Source organism: Centroberyx gerrardi, chromosome 24 (genome assembly GCF_048128805.1).
Source record: "Centroberyx gerrardi isolate f3 chromosome 24, fCenGer3.hap1.cur.20231027, whole genome shotgun sequence".
NCBI classification, from domain to species: domain Eukaryota; kingdom Metazoa; phylum Chordata; class Actinopteri; order Beryciformes; family Berycidae; genus Centroberyx; species Centroberyx gerrardi.
This window is the reverse complement of record NC_136020.1, coordinates 9,915,211-9,940,652: the sequence shown is the minus strand read 5'-3', so window position 1 is coordinate 9,940,652 and position 25,442 is coordinate 9,915,211. Positions and strand designations below refer to the sequence as shown.

Below are 25,442 nucleotides of genomic sequence, written 5' to 3'. Positions count from 1 at the left end.
CGTCTGATGCCCGTTTGCATCAACGCTCTGTGGCACCTGTCAGCCCGAGACACACACACACTCTGACGTGCTGAGATACTGTGACACCGTGCGTGTGTGTGTTTATATCTGTGTGTGTGTGTGTCGTGTTTGTGCGTCGAAGTCACAGTCCCCCGTGGCGAAGCTCATAGCGTACAAATTGGTTTTTTCTGTTTTTGCGTCGCTCGATACTCGTCCCCGTTCGTTTATGGCGCTGGCTGCCAGGGATGCGAGGTACAAATTGCTCCATCTCTTCCTCTCTCTCTCCACATCCTCCCTTCGTCGCATCACTCTCCCCCTCTCGCTGTCATTACATCTGCGACCTGTGTCCTTGTGACGGGTTGGACGCCTTCCCAGAATGTTCTAATCAGCTGATTGGGATTCGCTTTTGGATTCCCCTCCACGCGAGCAACTTCCTCTTTTTAAAGCTTGAAACAAATTGCAGATTCTTTCCAGTAATCCCGTCGCACCTATCCACATAACTTGACATCTGAGAAAACACCGGAGTTATAATGATAATGCATGATTAGCGTAATTAAGGAGATTTGTGTGATGGCACATTGTTTAATTCTCTTGGGATTATTTTAACCCGCATCAACAGGTGGAAACTTTGTGACCCTGCTGGCCAAGTGAGGCTTAAAAGGCCTTCATTGTGATTCAAGTATAAATGAGTCGCAGATATCATTAGCTTGTGTGTGTGTGTGTGTGTGTGTGTGTGTAATTGCTCCTGCTGGGTAATAGACAGCACACGACTCCCTCCAGGGTCAAGGCAGTGGAGATTATCAAAAAGGCTTTTCTCACTTTCATCACCTCGACACCTTCATCGTGCCACAGTGATGGAGAGGGCAGTCAAGTGTGTGTGCGTGTCTGTGCGTGTGTGTGTGACAGTTTGCGTGTGTGTGCACATGCTTATGTGTATGTGTGTTGGTATCCATATCTCTTTATCCCTTCCCCCTAGCCACAGTGTGTATGAGTGTGTGATGTGTCTCCTGCTCCTCATTACCCTCTGGGTGATTTTCACACATACTCATTAAAGCCGTGTGTTATTTACACTCATCTTTTACTCCACTGGCATCACCGACTGATCACCTATTTGTCAAACGTCCGCCCCACACAGCACCGCCCGCAGGCACACACACACATACATGTGCATCACTGGCATCAAAGCGTGACAGAGCCCTCCTCTCCTTCCTTCCATCTTTCCTTCCTCCTCTTCATTACCTCTGTTTTTCCAATCCTTTCATGTGTTTGTATGGCAGTGTGAACGCCGTCTGAGCGCATGCAAAGCGTGTGTGTGTGTGACGAGCAGCAGCGAGTGGTGAAGTATCATTGAGTGGATGGCCCTTCCTGATATGATGATTGCAGGTTCTCACCACTTCAGTCCCCCACCCTCTAATTACTTCCAGATACGCAGGCGGCTGCAGCCACCAGCTACAGCTGGCGACAGGCAGCGCTGCAGGGCGTCGCTCGGCGCGGCGCGGCGCGGCGCAGCTTCCACTCCTCTTCCTCTCCTCTTCCTCACCTCCTCCCGCTGCTGTCGCTCTCATCCGTCACTGCCAGCATGCTCTGTTTGATTTGTTTTTGAAAGCGTCTACGTGCCTCACAGGGAATTTTTAGAATCCCCTTTTTCCATATTCAATTCCCACGTCCTCTTGCCCCATGAATCATTCATTTTTGATCTGACTTGATCGCTCGTTAACCATGTGATATTTGAATTGTGTGATTCATGGGGCTGGCTTGGCTGTCGTTAGTATCGACTGGATCAATGATATTTCAATCCTCACTCTAGATTGTTCTAATCATTGACTAATCACAGTAGCAAGGAGTTGATTTACTCAGGTGGGTATATGCAAATAGAGGTTAACTGCGTCCAACCCAATCCTCACTCAAACTCCCTCAGAGGAAACCACAGTCGATTTAATCTATAAATTCAATAAGGTCACATGGTTGACTAACGAATACGAATGAGCCAGTCAACGTTCTCTTTTCACTTCATGTAGATTTCCTCTCCTCACCCCCGTTGACCTTCTCCTCTTCCCTTATTCTTCATCTCATCCCCTCCTTCTCTCTGTTCCCTGGTTATGTTTATCTCTTTTCAGTATTCTCACCAGAGTGAGATTGGTGTCCGGCTGCAGAAATCTCCAATTTTGCTCCCGTTTTTTGATAATGCATTGTGAAACATTAAAAAACACATGGACATCACTGGGAAAACCAACCCGTTTTTCAGTTCGGCGGTGCTGGAAAATAGACATATGGCACACACACACACACACACACACACACACACACACACACACACATACACACTAGTCCCAAAGTCCCTCAGGGAATGACATCACGGCAGACAAATAGAGCTGACCGGAGCGTGCGTTGCTGCGGTGATACTTCTCATTTCTCCCCTCTCATCATGGTGACCTCGAGCCATCGCCACGGTGACAGACACATCGCCACGGAGATGGATCTGTTTACATTGAAGCTGTGATTTGTTCCAGCGTTTGGCTTTGATTAGAGGCCACTGCCTTGCCACACCCCTGATATTGTTGTTAAGGCCTGATCAATGGTGCCTGACCTGCCCATTAGGAGGTGTGTGTTTGTGTGTGAAGCGGCTCGCTCTGGGGTGTGGTGTGTGTGTGATGTTCCCGGGGCCGCATGTGCGCCTGTATCCCATCCCTCTGGGAGGCCATTATGGACTCGTCGATTTTACACAATAGCTGTCAGAGAAAACACACACACATAAAAACACACACACACACACACAGTGGAAGAGGAAACACTGTTTCTTTCAATCAGTCATTCCCTCTTATCTCTCTCTAATGTATCTATACACACATTCACAATCTCTCTCTCACACACACACATACATCACCTAATGGGTCGGCCACTACATTGACTTCATGGAGTAGCAGCTGTAGGGGAAATGAATTGGTGAATCTGCTGTTTCCTCGTTAGTGTGGTATTCATTATGACCAATGTGGGGACAAAACGACCAACAGTGGCTGTATACGGTCCTCTTACCCCAGACTTCTTGCTACTGATGTCATGGAAACCAGCAGGACTAATCCATTCAGAGCCGTCCACAGGGTGCAGAGAGATCAAGCCTGGACAAATTGTTGCCACTTATCACAGGGACATGCTTTGCTCCACAATACCACAGGGAGCCATTTAAAGCCTGGCCTAAGCTCTCCCTTTAGTAGACAAAGCATGGAAAGAGGGCTTTGGAGAAGGACAAGGAGGGAGTGAGGAGCCAGAGGGAGAGGGAGAGCAGGAGAGGAGAGAGAGAGAGAGGAGAGAAATCGAAGGGACAGTCAGAAAGAAGCAACATTTTTCTAGACTTTATGTTTACTTGATTAAAGGAGTACACCCAGTTTTAGAGAGACTGTTGGTCAAGTTACCCGTTACTGTAAGTGATGTGAACATTGACACCAAAATCATCCATGTGTCCCCAGTAGATCTTCGCTCCGGTGCTCCTTGCTAACTCTTTAGCATACACTATGCTGAGTGATGGTAGGCGACTAGCACTATCCAAAGTAAGAAGACTGACCTTTTAGTATTATTTAGTATTATTATTTAAATTAAATCTTCAATATGGCTGATGTGGCCAGGTTTATTTTTGGAACTACTTTGGGTGCCCAACATGTATTCATCCGCTGTGCAGTGATTTTGTCTCCCATCACCCACCATGTTCACTTCCTCTGTAAACAGGGACAGTATAGTCTTTATTAGTTAAACAGTATCTTGTCTTTGTGTCATATTTTGTGTAAATTTTACCAGTCTCCTACATAAAACTGCCAGATCTGGCCGCATATCATATACAATTACTTACCATTTAGTTTTAGAGCTGCTACAAGTTTTCATTTTTGAGATAATTCTAGTTGTCTACTGTCACTCAACATAGTGTATGCTAAAGTGCCAACATGGACTACTGGAGCCAGTGTTTTAAATACAAACATGTTCACGAGTACACGCATGTACACACACACAGATACACACACATATATCAACACAACACACACATATGCATCTGCACAAACATGTAGGCACACAAACACACAAACATGCACACACACACACGCAAGTGTGAGTCATGCACAGCCTCAGTGTGACGTGCAGTCCACTCTCCCAGGCGGAGTGCTGCCTTTTTGGATCAAACTAGATTGGTGGAGCATTAAGCCTGTAACAGCTCCTGCAGGCCAACAGGTAAACAAAACGTTTACTGTATGTCTCTCTCCTGAGTACCTGGAAGATGGCTTTTATGTCTCACTCCACAAATATCGGATTTAATCCCTCTGCTTTTCCCGTCTGTCTGTCTCTCTCTCTCTCTTCTCTCTCTCTCTCTCTCTCTCTCTCTCTCTCTCTCTCTCTCTCATGTTGTTTCCTTCACTTTCCAGAATAGAATAGATTTTGGTGTGTGTGTGTGTGTGTGTGTGTGTGTGTGTGTGAGAGAGAGAGAGAGAGAGAGAGTGTTTGGGGATAAAACAGAAGACTGTAAAAGAAATGGAAACATCTCATCATAGCAGATTGATGTCAGTTTGAGTATCTTTGAGGAGGCTGTATGTGTGTGTGTGTGTGTGTGTGTGTCTGTCTGCGTGTGTTTGTGTGTGTCCATTTTCAAGCATGCTCCCCTTTTTCAGAAATGTCGCCAAGTGATTTCAACTTTTCCAAGCAAATGGTTGTTGAAAAGCCTTGACATTTTGTGCTTCTGTGATTTTTATGATTTTGTGCTTCTGTACAAATATGACTCATATAATCCTACCTTTCTTTTTTGTGTGTGTGTGTCTGTGTGTGTGTGTGTGTGTGTGTGTGTGTGTGTGTGTGTGTGTGTGTGTGTGTATGCCTGCATGTGTGTGTATGTGTGTGTGTTCCAGCCACCATCGTTCTGAATGAGCTAAATTGGACAGAAGCCTTGGAGGATGTTTTCCGGAAAAACAAAGAGGAAGATCCTTCACTCCTCTGGCAGGTGTTTGGCTCTGCCACCGGATTGGCTCGCTACTTCCCAGGTGAGCCGCCCAGCAGCCAATAGGGGCTTTCCCTCAGCCTGGTGTCCTTCCTATGGTCAGTGATGGGGACTAAAGCATGCACTGCCACCAAAGGGCCACCTCACCATGTTGGATATATTCATACATCACACACACACACAAACACAAGCAAACTTTGCAATTACGTTGCTGCTGGCTGACTTGTCAGCACGCTTTCTTGTGGCTTTGGGCTTGACCACACACTGAGGAAGAGGCACAGACAGTGATGAATCACATATTGAAAAATGTATGTGAATGTGCAGTCATGACCATCATACTTCTCATAATGTATGACTTGCTGCTGTTTCAAAGTCCTGCCCTTTCTTCGCTCTGAGTCACAAGAGTTTACTTTTGGCTTGTCCTCTGTGCTTCAAAGAGTGCGTTCATTGTTACAGAAGAATTGGCCACTGACCTCTACAGCTCTGCACACACACTCATAAGTACCTTAAACCCAAAATAAATGTGAAAAAATATATTTCTCTTCCCCTCAACTCTTCCCCCCCCCCTTTTTCCCAATCCCAGCATCCCCTTGGATGGACACGAGCAAAGCAGCCAATAAGATTGACCTCTACGATGTGCGCAGGCGACCTTGGTGAGTGCAGACGCTCATTATGGGATGTGAAGTTTTGTGTCTGTGTCCTCCGAAACCTCCAGTCATCTCTCTCTCAATTTATTTCTCTAAGTGTTTGTCAGGGACACACACACAAAGCTCTCTCAACCTACCAGTGTAATGGCTATATTAAAGATTCATTCACACACACACGCACACACACACATGCACTCATGAACACACAACATCCTATTTGCATGATGCATAAACTGCTCCGAACACATAAGAGCATCTATACACACACACACAGTAAAACAAATGAATTCAGATCTCAACAAGCCAAACAGAGCCCACTCAAACAAACACATCAGGGCACTCTGATGATTAAAAGCCACTGCAGATCAAAGGGTACCAATACAAAAGCTTCATTAGTCTCCTAGAAAACTATTAACATCTGGCTTCAAGCCACCAATATTCTTTTAACCGTGTTATTGAATTAGCTTCAAAAGCCCCGCTGGCTACCTATAGGGCTAGAACACTGAACAAAGACACGTAACTGTTTGTTTATTAAGGAAATGGGAAGAGAGATGTAATTAAAGAAGACAAAGGTTTCAAATGCGAAAGTGATATTTGTTTTCCTGCTGGGAGACGGTAGAGGAGAGATGCTGCTGCAGCACAATGCACAATCTCACCACTATTATGTGTGCTAATATCTTGGTATCCTGAAACCATAATATGATAGAGAGCAGAATTTATGCATTATAATAATTGCCTTTGCTATTCCTCTTTTTTTCTGTGTGTGTGTTTTGTGTCCGTGACCCTGTGTGTGTGTGTGTGTGTGTGTCTTATTACTCACCAGGTACATTCAGGGGGCGGCGTCACCCAAGGACATGCTGATCCTGGTGGATGCGTGAGTGACGACCTTATGATTCATCTTTTACAGTCAGATTCCATTTTGTTTAGCGTGCCGGGAGGCCCGGACGCTCGCTCTCTGACTGGCCTCACCCCGCTGTGCACTGCTGCGCTCCGCTCAGGGCTGCCGCAGCACTCGTGCTGCGCTGACAAACAAATCGCACCCAACGTTTCGGAGGGGGGGGACTTCATCATTTACAGCCTAATTGTTTCTTCTCGTGATTCATGCCTCGGAATTTCAGATTAGCGAAGACGTAAGATGTTTAGAGAGGAATTAGTAGTTTGCAAGAGCGATATCTGTTATAGTGGAACGGATTATGGAACTGCCGATCATTTTAAAGTCCCCATGAAATGAACTCCCATTACTTTTACTTCCTGGAAAACAGAGTATCTTTCATGGTGACCTCATGCTGCACTAGTAGGCGTAAATATACATTTCTAACCAATGAAACCATCAGATTTTTTAACAATCCCGCCCATCTGCACCCCTCCCATCAAATAAAACTGCCTTTCTCTCTGCCTGACTCATATTCCATTGGTTTAGACTTTTGAATGATCCCTCGCTGAATTATGTCCCGCCCCAACATCCTGTTTCATCAGGAAATGCATCAAATCCAGGAAGTAAAGATGCCATTTCATGGGGTCTTTAACAAACACTCATTGTGATTTCATACTATTATGAAATTACAGTGCCCGTCTGAAAAGATAATTGATTTTTGTGTATATTGGTGGGTGTTTGCCTCATGATGATCACCAACTGGAAGTCATAGTTTACCCATCTGTTTATGCACCACTACTGTACATCACTGGATGTACAGTAACAAATCCTGGCTGCATGCATGCTGATCTGATTATGTGTGAGAGAGGTTTGTTGTCACAGAGTGAAAGCGATTTGTCTGAATTTGATGTCCCCGACCGCCCGGACGGAGCGGCATGATGAATAACACTCTGGATTGGGACTCGTGGCACGGCACCAGGGCTAAATGACAACGCAATATGATAAATGAGGAGCTCTTAACACAGCTCTGATAATTGACACAGAGGATTGACGAGGCTTTTTAGACATCAAAAGCTGCCACCGTCATGCCTCTGTGAAAAACAACATTAAAGGAACTCCACTCCTCATTTTTCCCATTTCTGTCCATTTCTCTCCCTTTACCTGCAGGAACCAATTAAGGTGTATATTTATAGAGCCATCTGTGCAGGGTCCATATCCAGTTTTAACAAGGGACCTGCAATATAGAATATCATTAAAGTAGTCCAGTCTTGATAAGAATGCTGAGATTTAGTGGCTTGTTTTCTGCTATCGTTCGCTGTTTGTGTGTGAGTCATTAGCTGTGTGGTGATGGCACTCTCGGCTCATGTCATTAATGTAGAATAATGATGCTAGCACTTTGTTAGCGTGCTGGATCATATATCTGGCCTGCTTGTTAGTGGAAAAAAACAGTCACAAGTCACATATCTCTGCTTATGGCTCATTAATAGTTTTATGATGTTAGTCATGGTTGATTTCAGATGTTGTGTTGTGTGGAGCCGTCAAAGATAATAGTCAGCAGTCTATCATTTTGTGATTTGTTTAATCATTTTGCTTGCCAACAAGTACACAGGACTAACTAACTTTTTTACATTTGAACTAGCAAATGTAAAAAAAAATGTTTTGTCTGATTTAGCTATGAGCCACCATATGTGGTGTATTTATTGATGTTTGCATTTCCAACTGAGGGGAGGAAAAAGCAGAGAGCTCTCACTCTGACTCTGTTTCTGGGCACCGTAATGAGACCAGAATCTGCTCTCAATGAATTGGCATTGATAGAAAAATTGTGAGATATATGGCCCTGTTGTTGCAGATATCTTCCCTTAAAAACACAGTAGGTTTGTCTGTCCATTTGTCCATCCATCCATCCATCCATCCAGCCATAGGATAGATGATTGATCCATTTAGATGATAGGTCCAAGTTCTTTTTCACATTTTTCAGTTGCGAAATTGGTCTTATATTTCATTTTTACTGCCATTAAAAAGGGCTCAAAAAGTCTTAAATGTTATCTTGATAAAACTTGCAGACTCCCTGCTGATGCATGGGGCAGAAGTGGAGGCAGAGTGCCATAGCTTTCCTTAAGCCGTCTCAGCATGAGGTAAAACTGCAGTAGGAGGGTGAATTCATGCAGGTTAACGCCCACTTATGCAGATGGCCAGTTTTTCCTATTGATACTATGATATCGATTTATCTTGTAAAACATTGACCCTCTTTTTTCCAAACTACAGGAGTGGCAGCGTCTCGGGTCTCACCCTCAAACTCATCCGGACATCCGTGGGCGAGATGCTGGAGACCCTCTCCGACGACGACTACGTCAACGTGGTCTATGTGAGTATTCCCACAGATACCAGTAGGACTAACGTGGCTGTTATTAATATTCACTGGAGAACTACTTAATATTCGTCACTTCAAATTGCAAAGTATATGTTTTGTTTTCAGTCCCCAGTTGCTGAATGTTAATGTGGACAGCGTCGTGGCTTGACATATCTGTTTGAGTGGCCGTACCCTTGTGGTTTGAGTCATTGGTTTAAACATGGCAGTGACCTTTTGAGGGACTTAATGTACCGCACATGGATGGATCTTTATTGTGGCGGCGTATGCGTATGCAAGCATGCGTGATTGTGTGTTCATTCCAGCACAGATGCATTTGTCTGACTCAAAGTATCTGTGTGTCCATGTGTGTGTGTGTGAGGGAAACATGTCTTAAAAAAGATAAGCGCAGCAGAGCTGATTCCAAGTATGTGTGCCTAACAAACCGAACACATGAAAATAACGCGAGCAAACCCTGAGATGCCACAAGATGACAATGACAAATGAATGTGCGCTGTATTCATGACCCACACGTTGAAACAGTGGAATGAAATGGAAAAGTCTCCGCTGGCCCAATTGAAATTCTGTGGGAAATCTCAGGCCTCCAGGAGTTCATTGACAGGCGGAGCGAGGAAATGTTCATCCATCATCATTTAAAGCTCCATAGCCTGGTCAGTTAAGGCAGATGCATGCTTCCCAGGAAAATCATTGGTGGCAAGAAAAATAACACCAGATTTAAATGGCCATCTCCCCCCCCCCCCCCAATGGGAGAATTTGTGAGTAGTCTTCATGATGTGCGACTCAGTCAATCACCGGGAAATGGGCGCAATTCAAGAATAGAATGACCCTACCTCCATACAGATGAATGGACAGGCTGTCATACAGTAGATGTTAACAGGAGGTGTCCAGTGGCCAATCACTGAAAAACAATGACAGGAGGAACACGTTTATATGCAGCACTCCACAAAAAAAAACTGCCCAAACAGAAGTAGCAGACATTCTTTGCCCCTAAATGAGCGACTTCTTTGCGGCTTCTTCTCCTGAAGCATGAATTCCATAAATCTTGATTTGGTCGAGGAGAAACACAATTTCCCTATTCGCTGATATATGAAGCCTTTCTGTCACACCTCCTCCACCCCGCACAGCACTGAAGGCAGCCTCCCAATCCATTAGCAGATGAAAGAGTTTAGCCCATGTCTTGTTTTTTAATCCTTTCTTTTTCTCTGTTTCTTTCTGACTATTCCATGCTATAATGGGCCCCACGCACGGCAGCACCCTCTTTAGCAATTGTCACATAGCAAACTTGCAGTACAGAGTTACAGGTTATTTATAGTAATGCAAAGTGCAACGTGGGCATGAATCACCAGATGGAGCTGACAATTACTAAGTCCTTTTTGCAATTAGAAAGCATTTGCATAGCCTCAGCGTACAGGTAATGTGTCTGTCAGCGAATTCCTTAGCTCTCACCCCATTAATTCCCATTTTGAAAAAATTAGGCATGAAATACTTCTCATAAGAAATGCCTTGTTTTCATATCAACCTGCACACAGGTTAAAGGATAGCCAAAGATGCACTCTTTTGAAAAATGCCTCCTGAATTACATGCATCTGTGGCACAGGATGCGTTGTGTCTTGCGATATGCTTGCGGTCTTTCTAAAATCTCCTCTTCTACCTCTTCTCCGCTCCTTTTCTCCCCCTTCCCCTCTCTCCCCCTTTCTCCTAAAGGGAGTAAGCGAATATGACTGCTTCAGCTTGCATTCCAAACGAACCATTAATTACATTTTCTTTCCATTCCTTTAATAAAGCGACGGTTTATGTTTTTGTTTAGAGCCCTCGAAGCAGCTAAGTGAAAGGGCTTTTGAAGTTAATGAAATTAGGTGGCGGTGTTATAAGTATATTGGTGGCACTCAGCCAGGTGTGTGTAGACTTTTCTAGAAGCGGTTTGAAGCTTTTTGAGGGAGCACTCTGTTATAGCTTTACATAAGATAGCCTCAGAGTGTTGGGTCTAGCTTAAGTCTCTGTTCTGTTGTCTGTGTGTAGACATGTTTATGTGTTCTTTAGTAAGGCAATATGGTTTTGTTGTTTTTGTATGTGTATGAATGTGTGTGTCTATTTTGCCTAAAAGTATTTTTGTATTATGCTTATGTTGATCTATATCTTGAAATGATGCATCCTGCTTTCTTTCTCAATACCTGTACAGATGGTGTTGTGATAACACAAGCCCCAGGAGTGACACACACACACACACACACACACACCCATGTGAAGGTACACACACATTAACACACATACAGGTTTACTCACACACACGCACATCTGCATACACACCAGTCCTAATTGTTCCAAAACTTACAGTGATTTCTCGCAATCCCTTCTGCTCTTCAAACAGCCCCAGTCTGTGTGTGTGTGTGTGTGTGTGTGTGTGTGTGTGCATGCATGTGCATGTGTGTGTATGAACAGTATACTAATAATAACTAATAAGTGTCAGAATGATCTCTCCTTAGTTTTCAAAGTGATAGCATGCCAGCAGGTGCAATTTAAACCCTATGTTATTAGATGAATTCACACACACACACACACACACACACACACACACACACACTCCTCATTAACCAGAGAATGGGACTGACATTACACAATCCAACGTACCAAAGTATCTGAACTGATATAAAACTCTGTGTGTGTGTGTGTGTGTGTGTGTGTGTGTGTGTGTGTGTGTGTATGTGTGTGTTTGTTTGTGCGACCATTATATGAGTGTGTGTGCAATCTCCAAGGCTGAATGAGTAATGGGCACTAAATAGTTCTAAATAGCTCTTACCTCTCTTCTTTTGTGAACTCATGCACACTGCTCACCACCTAATTCACTGGAGAACTAAAGTACTGGTGAGGTAGAATAATGAGAGCAATGTGAGGTACTTTCTGAAGTTGAAATCAGCTCACACCTGCCTCATCATGACTAGCGATGTTGGATACAAATCATTTTTAGCACAAAATAATGTAACACAAAGGTGCACAAACATACGCATACACACATATGTTGTTGAGCTTTCATTATGGATTCTGTGATATATTTTAAGGTGTGTGCAGATGAAGTTCTTACTCACCGGGGTTTGCGTTAGTGTGTGTGTAGGTGTGTGTCTGTGTGGGTAACTAATGTCTTGCCAATATTGGCCTGAAACATCCACCAGCATGTTTAACAGTTGGAAACAGACATTGTGGGTTGAAGGCATCCTTTGGCTTTCTCCAAACATAAACCTATGTGGATGAAGGAAAAATGGTTGAAAGATGACTCATAAGACAATTTTGGTTTTTTCCCATTGCACCGGGCTCAGGTTTTGTGCTCCTTACACCAGGTTATGCGCCTTTGTACATTGGCCTTGGATACAAGTGGTTTCTGAATGGCTGGTATTGCCATAAATACCAGCTTTGTGAAACTCACAACATAGTTTTTGTTAAGACTGTGTCACAGAGGTGTTGATTCAATACTGTGATAATTCCTCATAATTGTCCGTCTGTCAGTTAGCTTCGACTTGCAACCACTATTCCTCTTTGCTGATGCAGTTTGTCTGTGTTTGCCATATGTTGCCATGATTTTTTAGACTTTTCCCCTCGCCACAGTGAATAATTTTGCAGTTTGTGTGACCGAGCAGTGTTTTGGCCTCTCTGAAACTCATTTGGCTGCCTCATGTTGCATTGAAAACTCATATATAAAAGTGGTGATTGTCATTTTTAAAGCTGACACTGACACAGCTGCTAATGGCATTCAGCTTAATATGACTTGACTGTGTAGCCGCCTTTGTAATTGGGATTTAGTTATTTAGTTTTCATTTGGTGTCTTTGTTTTCCAACCTGAGCATGATGCCTACATTTTTAGATGGATGAGAATGATCCCAAGCAGATTGTACATCTACAATTGGCTTATAAACAGCTGTGCAGATCTAAGAGAATGTTGATAAAGAAAAAAAACGTGTGTATTGGATCGGCAGTCAGTATCTGCATATATTCCAATTTGTGTTTTTGGAAATAGTATCAGCATTGGAGCAGTATCCATGCATATCCCGTGTGTGTGTGTGTGTGTGTGTGTGTGTGTGTGTGTGTATGATCATGATTGGAAGGGTGCAGTCTTGGCCAAGACAGATGTTAGGTATTAATGAGCCATGTCCCAGTCCTCTGTAGATTATGTGTGTGTGGGTGTGTGTGTGTGTGTGTGTGTCTGTGTGTGTGTGTGTGTGTGTGTGTGTCTGTGTTCATATTTGTGTGCGTGTGCATGAATTGATTGAGTTCCATCTGCTCTTCCACATTAACTATTCACTAATATTAATCTGAAGACACTTCGCATATAGAACTGTGTTAATGTAATTTAACCAGTTAATGTCTGTCTCTATGGCATAATACCTCCATAATCAAGCTCTCTGTTTTTTTTACCTCCTTATGCCACTTTTCTCACATCCCTACCTATTCTCCTGCCAATCCTACCTTCTCTACCTATAGCTCCCTTCGGTCCGTTTAGATTTAATTAGACTGATTTTATTTCACATAGGATAAATATTGACAAGCAACAGTGCCAAGTAGTTAAATGTGTCATTTTAAAACTAGATACATCTGTAATAACTGTGTAAGAGTGAAGCATAGAATGAAGGGGAAAAGTTACATAATCAGTCAGAATAGATATATAATATGATGTACATTATATTTTACTGTTGTTTTTTAACCTGGGACCACAATTAAATAAATTCAGTCTCTCTCTGAGGCCCAGGTCCATCAAAATATCTTATTGATCTTTTCATATGGGGACTCCAGAAGCAAGTCCTCGGCCCACGTTGGGGCCCAACCCATATGTTAAGAAACACTGCATGCGAGCGCGACGAGAAAAAAAAAAAAAAAAAAAGCCCACATATTTAACAGAAAATATGTGCAAGTGCCTTCCCTCCGCTTCCCATCATCCCTCCTTCCCTCTCCCCTCCAGTTCAATGACAAGGCCAGCCAGGCGGCGTGCTTCGAGAACCTGGTGCAGGCCAACGTGAGGAACAAGAAGATCCTGAAAGACGCCGTGCACAGCATCACCGCCAAGGGTATCACCAACTACAAGGGCGGCTTCGAGCTGGCCTTCAAGCAGCTCGCCCCGGTACGGTGCCACTGTGTGTGTGTGTGTGTGTATGTGTGTTTGATATAAAAGTAGGAGCATGTGTGATGGATTATATGTATGGTTATTGGGGAACATACGGGCGTAGGAGTGTGTGTGGGTGGATGGGGGGCGGGGGGATCTTTTGAGATGCCACTGTTAAACTCTAAAACCTAGCTGTAATTAATTCTCTCTTCCAACAATGTCCCTTGAAATATGCAGACCAGCCCAGAGGCTTGATGAAACCTTGTGAAATCTACTTAGAGTCTGATATAATTTAGATCCATTGGCTTTAATCATGAAAATTATGATGGAACATAGGACACTAATAACTCCGTCCCAGTGGATTCTAATGAAGGGTGAGTGTGTGTCGACCTCTTCTGGTCGCATCGGAGACTGCAGTTTCTCATCAGAGCAGCTCCATGTTATTTCCCTCCCTAGAAACTGTGTGTGTTTGTGTGTGTTAGTTCTATTCAAACTAATATTTGGGGCAGCAGTAGCCTTAAGGAAGAAGCAGACTTGTGACCCAGAAGGTTGCAGGAACAAATCTCTGGGCCAGCTGGGAAAATCTGGACTGGGGAAGTGAATGACTAACACTCTCACCTCCATCAGCGCACTTTGCTTGGTTAAATGAAGGTTAAAAACACATTTGTGCCTATGTATCCCCCAGATGAATGTGTCGAGAGCCAACTGTAACAAGATTATCATGCTCTTCACCGACGGAGGAGAGGAGAGGGCACAGGAGATCTTTGACGAATACAACCCAGACAAGACGGTACGACTGGAGACAGACTCAGTGTGTACAGTGTAGTGCGTAGAATTCATTGTGCTTCATCCTATTCAACTTTTCACTCTTTGCCCTCCCTACAGGTGCGCATCTTTACATTTTCAGTGGGTCAACACAACTATGACAAAGGACCAATACAGTGGATGGCCTGCACCAACAAAGGTACTAGGCTATAGCAGTGCTCTGTTATTATACTGACATCCACATGACATAATCTTCATTCACCCATTCATATATCTGATGTGTATAGAACAAGTTGGACGTGAGGACAAGCTCAGTAGCCTATAGATTTCATGAGATTTGTGATTCACAAAGTTGATCTAGGTGCCAAAACCAGTGGGTTACATTGACTTTCTCCAGTTTTCTGTAATAAATCTTCAGTCATTTTCAATTATATGAATGCTGACGATGTCTTTTAGAATTTCTAAAATAATTTTCAGTTGTGTTTCATCATATTCTTTGAAGCAATCGTACGACAGAGTCTAGGATAAAGTGAAATAGCATTTTATTTCAGTCTAGGATAAAGTGAAATATTTAATTTCAGAATCTAAGGTAAAGTGATACAGAAGTTCACATCCTTCTATAGGATGCCATCCCAATACCATGGATCTTATGTAAAAACTAATGTTAAACTTATCTTTTTGTTTCAGGGTATTACTATGAGATTCCATCCATAGGTGCCATCAGAATCAACACTCAGGTAAACAACACACCTTCACTCATACTCGGGCACAACACTACCAAGGACACTCTCCTTTGTTTGTTATTATCTTTTTCTCCGATTTCCCATAGTACCTCTCTCTGTCCATCTCTCTCTCCATCTCACTTTAATACACAAACCAATGTTCCTTCTGCCCCCTTGTGGTTGAATGGTTGATGTGCATGTGGCAAAACTGAACTGTCTCCCCTCTCCCCTCCTTTCTACAGGAGTACCTGGATGTTTTGGGCAGGCCCATGGTCAAGGCTGACAGAAAGGCCAAGCAGGTTCAATGGACCAACGTCTACCTGGATGCACTGGTATGTTACATGCATTACAAACAACACACACACGCTACATACTCGCACACAAGTGTACGAAAGCACAGTACACGCGTTCACGCAAGTGTGTGTAAGGACAGTGATGGCAGAAGTAGAGCTTTGGGAGTAGTGGATTGCAAATTGCTCTGTTTGCTGTCAAATGAAGGAAGAATTTGAGTCTGCACAAATATATGTGTTGTTTGTCACTGATAAACTCGGCTTCAACTCTGTCCCCCAACAATGTTAACAGCAGATAAGAAGGTAGCCTAGTAAACTGAGACAAGTTGTTTGGATGTTGTCATCAGTTTACTGATAAGAAGCTGTCAACTCGTGTGACTTTGCTGACCTCCTGTCTGCACCAGAAATGTCTCTGCCTCTCATTACTAGAAACAGCTTTTTTTAGACTGTGGTACTTGTGTTCCACCAACTCATATATCATCGGTTGCACCCCTTGACACCCATGGAAGATTCCCCATTGTCAGGATTTTGCAGATGTTCAGCATCCAGTGTGTCATCAATCAACAGAATAGTACAAAAACAGATGCCTCCTTTGTGTCTGTCACACGCAGCGCACCATGGAGTACACTGTGAATTGATACAGTGAACACTGATTTTGACATGATTGATTTGCTTGTACTGAACATGTTGTGTGTTTTGTCTGCCAGGAGCTTGGTCTGGTGATCACAGGAACACTGCCAGTTTTCAACAAGACCAACACCAAAGCTGACAAAGAGAGAGGCATGAAGGTAGGCTGAAGACTTCTTTTGCTGATGTGGATTCCCATGTTACTCAATTCACTGATGTAGAATCTCATGTACTTCCCAGTCCAGTGAATATATTCTTATATAAGCTCTACCTTTTTGGATGTTGTACTTCATTACTTCCTCACTATTCCTCTTTTTTTCTTATTTACTTACCCATTCTGTCTTCACATACCTCTTTCACGTCCATACTGTTGTCAGAACATATTGACTGACTAAACCTATGTCTGACACTTTGACCCCATGGGAGAGCTTAAGTCTGCGGTTTTGTGACACGCCATAATGTTTACCAGACAAAAAACAATAAACATACATAATGAATACACTCAATTATCGTCCCATCCTTTACTTTTATCCCCCTCTTTCTTGTGGCTCTTCCTTATATCCTTTTGTTGACGCTGTGGTCCCTCAGAGCCCTCCCACATGCTTCCACAGGAAGGGGATCCACCGTGTCGCGAGGCAAAATCAAAAGAGATCAAACCGACAGATCAGAGAGACAAATGATCCGGTAGCTAAATGGTTCAAGATGAGCAGACGGATGCTTTACATGTCTACCTCGAAAAAGGACGCGGGCCTACCTCCACTGTGACTGAAAGGGAGACTGGAAATGCCTCGTCAGTGAGTCATGGTGGCGTGTAAAGCTTTTGGGAATGAGACTGACCAGATTTCAATTGCACCCCATTTCCTTTGGAATCAGTCAGGATGCACAGAGGGACTTGACTCATCCAGACGGAGCAGCAGTGCTCAGAACTGGGTCTACAAGGAAAGAGGTTCAACCTCGAGGGAAATACAGTGACTCTTTCTAGTCCTAACTCCTTGTTGTTTTTCTCTCTGTTTTATCTCTCAGAAACCTCAAAACCAGCTCATCTTGGGGGTTATGGCTATCGATGTCTCCCTGGATGATATCAAGAGACTGACACCTCGCTTCACTGTAAGAGCACACACACACACACACATACCAACTTATTTACACTGTAGGTTTCATATTTCGTAGCTGGGCTTTTCAGTCCTTCCTCTTACTAATATCTCCCTCTCTGTCCCCTTCTCCTACAGTTTGGACCAAACGGCTACTACTTTGCCATTGACCCCAACGGCTATGTGCTGCTCCACCCAAATCTCCAGCCAATGGTATGCCAAATCACTAAGCTATAGCCCAGAGCGACAGACATTCCCCTTTTACAGAGACAGTCGCCTCATTTGGTAATCTCATTTTCACCGTTCAAAAATGTTGCCGGATTTGCTCCAGAGATCTGGTTACTTTACCATAGCCCATTAATTGTGATATCGCTCACTGCCTCATGTAGTAAGCAAAACGTGACATACCTGATTGTCAACAAACTGTTGAGACGCAGTAGTCTGATGTCTACCATAGCAAAATCATATTACTGTCAGCAAGTAGAGTTTTTGCAACCTACTGTAGCACAGTACAGAGCGAAGCATAACCTAGTAAAATCCCTGCCAATGATCTCTGGACCAGGTTTCCAAAAAGCAGATCCTGTTTCTGTATTGGCTTCCAACGGATCAAAGATGATCTTAGCATTAGGATGCTCTTTGGAAAGCAGGCCTTTGGGAGTTAGCAGTCTGGCATAGCATAGCATCTCTGCTGCAGATAGCATGTAAGCCTGACCTATTCGGCTAGTCCTGTTTACTTAATTTGACCAGCTTTCATATTCTTTTTTGAAAATGCCTCCATCGGTTCCTTGGAAATGTTTGTTGAAACACCCACATGGCCATGTGTTTTTCATTGACCTTGGAGATATGTGTTTTCCTCGTAACTTACCCACGCAAAGATTGGTCACAGATGATTATGACATGCAGTGGTAACTTAATTCTAATGAAAGTCCTGTTTTCAATAATTCACATTTGCCCTGTTTAAGGCTACAACAATGATTATGATCAGAACAGCATTGGTAATATTCAGTATTGAGTTGTTCTTCGGTTCTTCCTGCAGACTGCCAAGTTCCACGAGCCTGTAACACTGGACTTCCTTGATGCAGAGTTGGAGAATGAAATCAAAGTTGAGGTCAGGAAACTGGATAATCAGAATCAATAGCTCTTTAAATTCTGAATATAATATGATTGATGTTTTTGTATGTGGCCAACAGATAAGAAGACAAATGATCGATGGTCTGACAGGAAATCAAACAATACACACACTGGTGAAATCCCAAGATGAGGTAATTTCATGTTGTAAACATGGTGGGAGGTCCCGATGATGATAACCACATCTGCTAGACCTTAGACAAAATGTGTGTATTCCTTGATCAAGCTGTTGTGTTCTTGCTTCCAAAGCACTACATTGACCGAGGTCAGAGAGCGTACAGCTTTGCACCAGTGGTGGGGACAGACTACAGGTAAATGTCATATCGCTGAGATTTGAATAATGTTTGAGGAAATGATAGAAACTGTGCGTGGGGACAGTGACCTTTAAAAACTTAGTCCAGAAATAGAAGAATTCCAGATGCTGCACGCTGGCTTACTTGGAAAATTTTTGGTCCGATTGCGTAAAACCACTTTGCTCTCACTGGGACGCTGGTCAAGAGTTCAGGACAAACTCCAGACACAACTCACTGATCTAGATCAGACCGATAGGGGCCACTGTTCTCATCTTATGTGCTCTACTTGGGAATGTCAGCCTCTTGCTAAAAACGCTTAGCAGGACTTGTTGAAAGGATTCATGCAATGTTTGTTATGATGTATTGTTCTACTTTAAAGCTTGGCAATGCAGTGTGGATGTGGCTTGTGTGATTTTCCTCAAAGCAAGGGGTGAAAATTTGAAAAACGCTGTGTTTATATCAGTGTGGCATGTGTGTTTATGCATGCACATTGGTTGGTGTGATTTTGTGTTGTGTTTTTACATGTGGTTCAAGTTTCAGGTTTATTTGTTATAACTTATATGCACAGGATATGTACAGTGTGGACAGTGCAATGAAATGCTTATAATATAATATTTGATGGAAATGTGTGTGTGTGTGTGTGTGTGTGCGTGCGTGCGTGCCCTCCCAGTCTAGCCCTGGTCCTTCCAGAGTACAGTCTGCATTACATCCGGGCCAATATCGGCGACACCATCACCCAGGCAAAATGTAAGTGGCACCCTAAATCACTTCCATCTCTTACGCCATTCCCTGCCTTTCCACTCAGTAACATTTACCTTCTATTTATACAGACAGTAGACAAATGGTCCTGGATGGAAAATGACTGCTAATGTTCTCCAATGACATTAATGCTCTCCATGTAAGGCTGAGAAATGCTCCTGCCTCAGCTTATGGTTCCTATCCATCACTTATAGCACCCCCACCCCCTCTACACACACACACACACACACACATCCACACCACCCGTTCACGCCCTCGCCTCTTGTGTCGCTATGGCAACACACCGCCTCAGTTGTGGTCCTGTTCAAAGTTTTGTCGCCAGACAGTGGGACGACCGGGCTCCGAACGGCTCCAGTGTCCCCTTTCACACATACAGTACTCATCAATTCATTTACAGCTACCTCACTCTCTGTGTGTGTGTGTGTGTGTGTGTGTGTGCGCGTGCGTACATATGTGTGTTTTCGCGCTCGAGCCTTGACGTCCGCGTTTCCTATTGGGGACTGTATAGTGGATCAGAGGTTCCATATGTGTGGCGCTGTCGTCTCATGTCTCTTTTGAGCGCTGCCTTTTCCCACTAGTAAAAGATGTCATTGACTCATAGTGTTACTCAAAGGGGAGTTTTATAGTGTGTTTAGTCACTGGGCGTTAAGATGGAGTCGTCCCTGGTTAGGATCTATCCCTCTGTCTGTGTTTGCCTGTCCATCTGCCTCTACTCAGTAGCCAAAAGTGGCTTCAACCAGCTTAATGTGAAGCCTTTGTAAATATGCACACTCGCACATGTGCAATCACATGAGAGCTCACGTATACATTCCAGTATATTTACTTACTGCACACACACACACCTGACCCTATGAAATTTCCCTTGTATCTTTCATTGGTTGCTTACTTTAAATTTCAGTGCCTTGTACTGTTGAATACAATATTCTTATTCAATCTGAATAAAATATTGTGTAACCCTGTTGGCTTCTTTCCTGTCCTGCTCTCTTTTCCAACTCCCTCTTTCCTCTCCTCATCCCTTTTTTTCCCCTCATCCCTCCTCCCGTTCTCCTGACCCTCCTGAACTCTTGACCATCCCTGGTGTGTCGGACCCCCTGCAGCATTTTTGGGCAAGTATTCTCCTCCTGTGCTTTACCTCATAGCCCCTGTCTTCTTGTTCTCACACTGCCACCAAAGAGGAAGATGGTTTGGATGTAACATTGTTCATTATGCGGTGTTTTGTCTGCTGCGAGCTCACTAACATGCGAGTCACAAACAGAAGTTTTTGTTGTTGTTTTTCATTATCTGTATTTATTCATTTTGCGGCCTCTGATTAATAATGACTATTGGATTACATGGAATCAAACCGGTGTCTGCTGTCACAAGCAGCGCTTCGCATGCAATGCCGCGCCCCCACACAGCTGAGTGAGTCGGACGTGTGTGTGTGTGTGTGTGTGTACTTAACCCCCACCTGTTCCAATGGCACTCAGATGTGGTTTTGGCACTAACCCCTTGTAGCAGGAAGAACAGAGGAGAGGATGTTTGCATTATTTTAAGGTGAAGCCATAAAGGAGAAAGCTGTGAGTCTGCACCCAAAACATGAGCGGGTGCTTTTCTTTGTTTTTTGTATTTTTTTTTTTCTTCTGTTTTCAGTTTTCCCTTATTTGAGTCATTTGGAGCTTTACAACCTTGTAAAACAACCTTAATGAAAGACAGGATCCCTCCTTCTCCACTGAGCTTCACCTCTCTTTCTCCTTCTGTGTGCTCAGTCATCGTTTTTGTCCTCTTGTTGTCTTGTTTGTGGTCACTTAATCAAAACCAGAAGTTCACAAAGCATTTTAGTCTTCGTGGTTTCACTTAAAAATCTCTGAAGCCCAACTTTAGACTATTTCAGAGGATTCAACGGTTGAATATGAAATTCAACTTCATTTAAACTGAATTTGAACATAGATCATTTCCCAATATTGCCAAATCTATTAGCCTACATTGAGTTGACAAATTGTAATGCCGGTTTCTTTTTTCTGCATGTTTCCATGTTTGAGGTTGATTCAAGTTTCAATTCGTTCACATTTTGGATGAATTGCAATTGACTCATGCGTTGCTTTACATGCAATTTAATCAAAGCCTGAACTCAGTTTGCCTCTTGAATCAACTTCTGTAAAACTAATTGTACTCTACTGCATGTCTTGTTTATTCTACTGAGTCAGTCATTCACAAACTATGCAATGGGAGGCAACGGGGAAAGGCGTGCGAGAGCGCAGAAAATATATGCACTCGTCACTCCTCGAAGCTGCCTGCTATCCATCATTATTAGATACTTTGTCGGATTAGTAAGTAGTGACCAAATATCAAAGGAAAAGCACATGGATACAATTATTTTCCAATCATGGCCACCAAAGAGGACAAGGAGTAGCCCATGTCGTCATGAGAAATCTGGCTCTACAGCATAATCAGCTGTCGGAGCGATGTGCGTTGGAGAATGTCAAAGCATCCTTAAGGTTACGCACCGTTGAACCGTGTTTAATGTCCCACGGCCCATTCCAATGCATTGTCGTGCAAATACATCACTCATGTATAACAACGCAATAGATCTATCACCAAAAGAATGCTAATACTAATGCTAAAAACACATCTAAACGCAGCTAAATCCCAATGTTAAAAATGCAACCACATTTTAAGCCTCTCTTTGTGTGCCCCATCAGCACTGTCTCCATTTACATCCAAAGGCACAAAACCTTTTGTTTGGAGCGCAATATTTCTATTCAGGGCTCGCTCTGTGAATAAAATATTGTGTTACCTTTGACCCCTGTGGTTTTACCCTGTCTTTTTTTTCCTTTTCTTTTCCCTCCCGTCTTTACCTCCCTGGGGATGGTTCTCTCGCTCGCTCACTTTCTCTCTGCTGGGACTTTTTTCCGCTCCAGGGAAAGATGGCAAGTATTTTTTTCTTTACTTTCATCTCTCTCCTCCCGTTCTTGAGCCTTGTCGGTCGTTTACCCAGCATGCTTGGCGAGGTCTATTCCACGCTGTTGGTCCTGCTCATTCGTACATGATCTTCAGCTGCTTGTTCAGGGCCGTATTCTTTACAGCATTACTTTTCTGTGCAGTGTAGAACTGTCCAGCTTTTGTAGATGTCAGTTAATCTAGTTCTGTTGTAAATGTTGCTACATGTATTTTCCCTATTTTGTCTTTCTGAGCACAAACCTCTCACCTACCAAGCTACCTTCTTTGTCTGTTAAGTTTCATTTTAAGTAAAGAGGCAAACATTCATTGCAGAAATCACCTCTACAGTGAAGCTCACAGATCTAGAGATCATGGACACAAGGCCTTACGTGGCAAAGTTGTATATGTGGCGCTGCAGTGCTAGTGTTTTCCTCATGAATCTTTCAAGAAATGAAATCCCATTTAAATTCACTTTTCCTGTAGGAGTTCTGTCCTATTGACGCACCGTCAAATGTTCAACAGGTGTTACCCATTCTGCCCAGTCGAGCACCATCTCATCTGCATACAGTGGTTATGTCGGCTTACTATTAACCTGTATGGGAGGAAAATGTTTGTGTTAAAGATCAGGAAAACTCACAGTTCTTTACCTTTCACCAGTCTCTGAAAGCCTGCTGGCGGACAAGTTTGATGAGTATGGCTATACATTCATTGCACCAAGGTAAGACAATATTGCAGCACTTTTCATGAGATTTGCAAAACACTTTGACACAGGGAATTTGGTCTACTATGACTGAGTATAGAGGCCCAGTTTTCATCTTGATCGTCACTGTATTTGCTTCAGTTCATCTTAAGGTTGTGTCTTTTCCCATAGGGAGTACTGTAAGGACTTAAAACCACCTGACAAGAACAAAAACAACACAGAGTTCCTCATGGAGTTCAACAACTACATCGACAGGAAGACTCCAAACAACCCCATGTGTGAGTATCAAAAAGACCAGAAAATAGTTCCCTCCTTCACCCACCATCTTAAATGAAGTTGTTGTAAAAGGTGCCATTGAGTATGACATCTTTGTGTTTTTCTTGTGAGAACCAAAGCTATTATACTGGATCTTAGTTGTACTCTGCGGCACACTTGGACCCTGCTCCCACTACAGACTCCTATTTACATCTCAAAGCTATACAGTATTAGCTACAGTATGTAGACTTGAATGGATCCCGGCCATCTGGCTTGGCATTTGGGTGTGTATTGGACATTTAATGGAAGAGGGCCAACTGAACCTATTCCCAGAGGTCTCTCTTTCCAGTGAAATACAGGTCTGGCTCGATGGCTCGGTGTGCATGACCAGGAAAAGCTTTGTAATGTGGAACCCCTGTGTTCGTGTTACCCATTTGATGCTAACTCTAAAAGTCTGACCATCACACGCCTGAGTGCACATGTGTGAGGCACGTCGGCTTAGATGTGACACACACACATACACACACACAATATCCACCCGTAATATGCCTTCCACACCCCACCTATAGCCGCTCGACCTCATCCAATTACTGTGTGTTTGTGAGAAAGAGCAGGACACGTCAAGCCGAGAGCGCGAGCGGAGCAATAAAACACAAATCAGGGGCCAGTGGACCTTCTCCCAAACATCTGACCAACGCATTAACATCCTCGCCATTTCTCGCATACACTCATTGATATGCATCGCTCGCTCAGGCCTCAGGTTTTTTTTTGCCTTTCGAGTGAAACAATAGGCCCCGGAACATTTATAAAAGAGCTCCTTTTGACTATTTTGTTCCAAAGTTGGGTTTGATGTTTTGAGTTTGAGGAATCACTTCAAACATCTCAACTAGATCAACCCAATAAAAGTTTTCACCCAATTGAAATATTAGTTCCACCGTTTTTCGCTCCTTGTTTAATGGAGTCCGTAGAGAAAAGAGAGAGAGAGAGAGAGAGAGAGAGAGAGAATGCGGCCCATGTGGACTATTGGCTGTGCGAGTATTGTTACACGCTTTGCTTGGTTAAGCCACTGCAGTGGCGAAGAAGTTGAAGTACATTAGGAATTCCTGGGCTGCCTTCAATAAAGGATCCCTAATGAAAACCACTGGAGGAGGAGGGACGGTGGGGTGGGTGGGGGAATAAAGTGTTACACCAGCTGTTTTCTCTGATGTGTGTGGTGTGTCGTAAAGGTTGGGTGGGGGCGGGTGTGTGTGTGTGTGTGTGTGGGGGGGGGGGGTTATCGACGAGCCTCAACGTTAATGGACTGGAGCGGGTCGTCGGGGAGTTCAAAGTGGCGGGCGCGGCGCAGAAAAAAATGGGCGAGCGGCTTTGATCGGCCGCTCGGGACGGCGCGTGTTCTTCGCGTCGTACGGTCTTGTCGGACGTCGCAGAGAATTAGTTGTTACACCTATACACCCCCGCCACACCCCCCACCACCACCTACACCTTTGCAGCACGAGCAAATGAAGTACCCGTTGTTAATGGGTTTTCCTGCGTATTGCGGTGCTTCATTGTACGGTTTCTGTGGAAGAGAGCGATGGAAAACAACGTTCGCGAGGCTGAAAACTCTTTCTGAAATCTTTTTGCTGAATAATATCCCCTCTAAACTTAAACTGAACTCTATCTACAAACATATTCTCTGTGCAACCTGCCTTCTTTATCCACCACTCCTTTCTTTTGTTCTTTCATTCTTTTTCCTCTCCCCTTGTCTCTCTTCTTTCCCAATCTGGCTATGGATGCTCACAGGGCATTTGTCCCACACATCCCAGCGGATGCCTCTTACTCAGACCAGTACTTTTCAGACCAGTGTGTCTGAAACAACAAAAATGACTCTTCTTACAAAGATGACTCACTTTGACAGCTGCTGTCCAACAGGTCAAATACTGGACACTCTTTGAACACTCACTTTGATC

At 43.6% G+C, this 25,442-nt stretch overlaps 1 protein-coding gene across 3 annotated transcripts in view; it reads left to right on the top strand.

Moving 5' to 3' along the window:
* The window catches only part of cacna2d1a (calcium channel, voltage-dependent, alpha 2/delta subunit 1a), an 88,229-nt gene that overhangs the window by 47,656 nt on the left and 15,131 nt on the right, over window positions 1–25,442 (top strand). For 2 of the 3 annotated variants that reach the window (XM_078281875.1, XM_078281876.1), the window contains exons 7-24: window positions 4,884–5,015; window positions 5,556–5,625; window positions 6,443–6,493; window positions 8,759–8,858; window positions 13,807–13,965; window positions 14,633–14,737; window positions 14,833–14,911; window positions 15,400–15,449; window positions 15,677–15,766; window positions 16,432–16,512; window positions 17,375–17,458; window positions 17,581–17,655; window positions 18,479–18,550; window positions 18,633–18,704; window positions 18,820–18,881; window positions 19,534–19,610; window positions 23,178–23,256; window positions 23,410–23,516. In XM_078281875.1, coding sequence (XP_078138001.1) covers window positions 4,884–5,015; window positions 5,556–5,625; window positions 6,443–6,493; window positions 8,759–8,858; window positions 13,807–13,965; window positions 14,633–14,737; window positions 14,833–14,911; window positions 15,400–15,449; window positions 15,677–15,766; window positions 16,432–16,512; window positions 17,375–17,458; window positions 17,581–17,655; window positions 18,479–18,550; window positions 18,633–18,704; window positions 18,820–18,881; window positions 19,534–19,610; window positions 23,178–23,256; window positions 23,410–23,516 — 1,545 coding nt within the window. The remainder of the gene's footprint in view (window positions 1–4,883; window positions 5,016–5,555; window positions 5,626–6,442; window positions 6,494–8,758; window positions 8,859–13,806; window positions 13,966–14,632; window positions 14,738–14,832; window positions 14,912–15,399; window positions 15,450–15,676; window positions 15,767–16,431; window positions 16,513–17,374; window positions 17,459–17,580; window positions 17,656–18,478; window positions 18,551–18,632; window positions 18,705–18,819; window positions 18,882–19,533; window positions 19,611–23,177; window positions 23,257–23,409; window positions 23,517–25,442) is intronic. The other variant, XM_071905582.2, reaches the window with a different exon arrangement.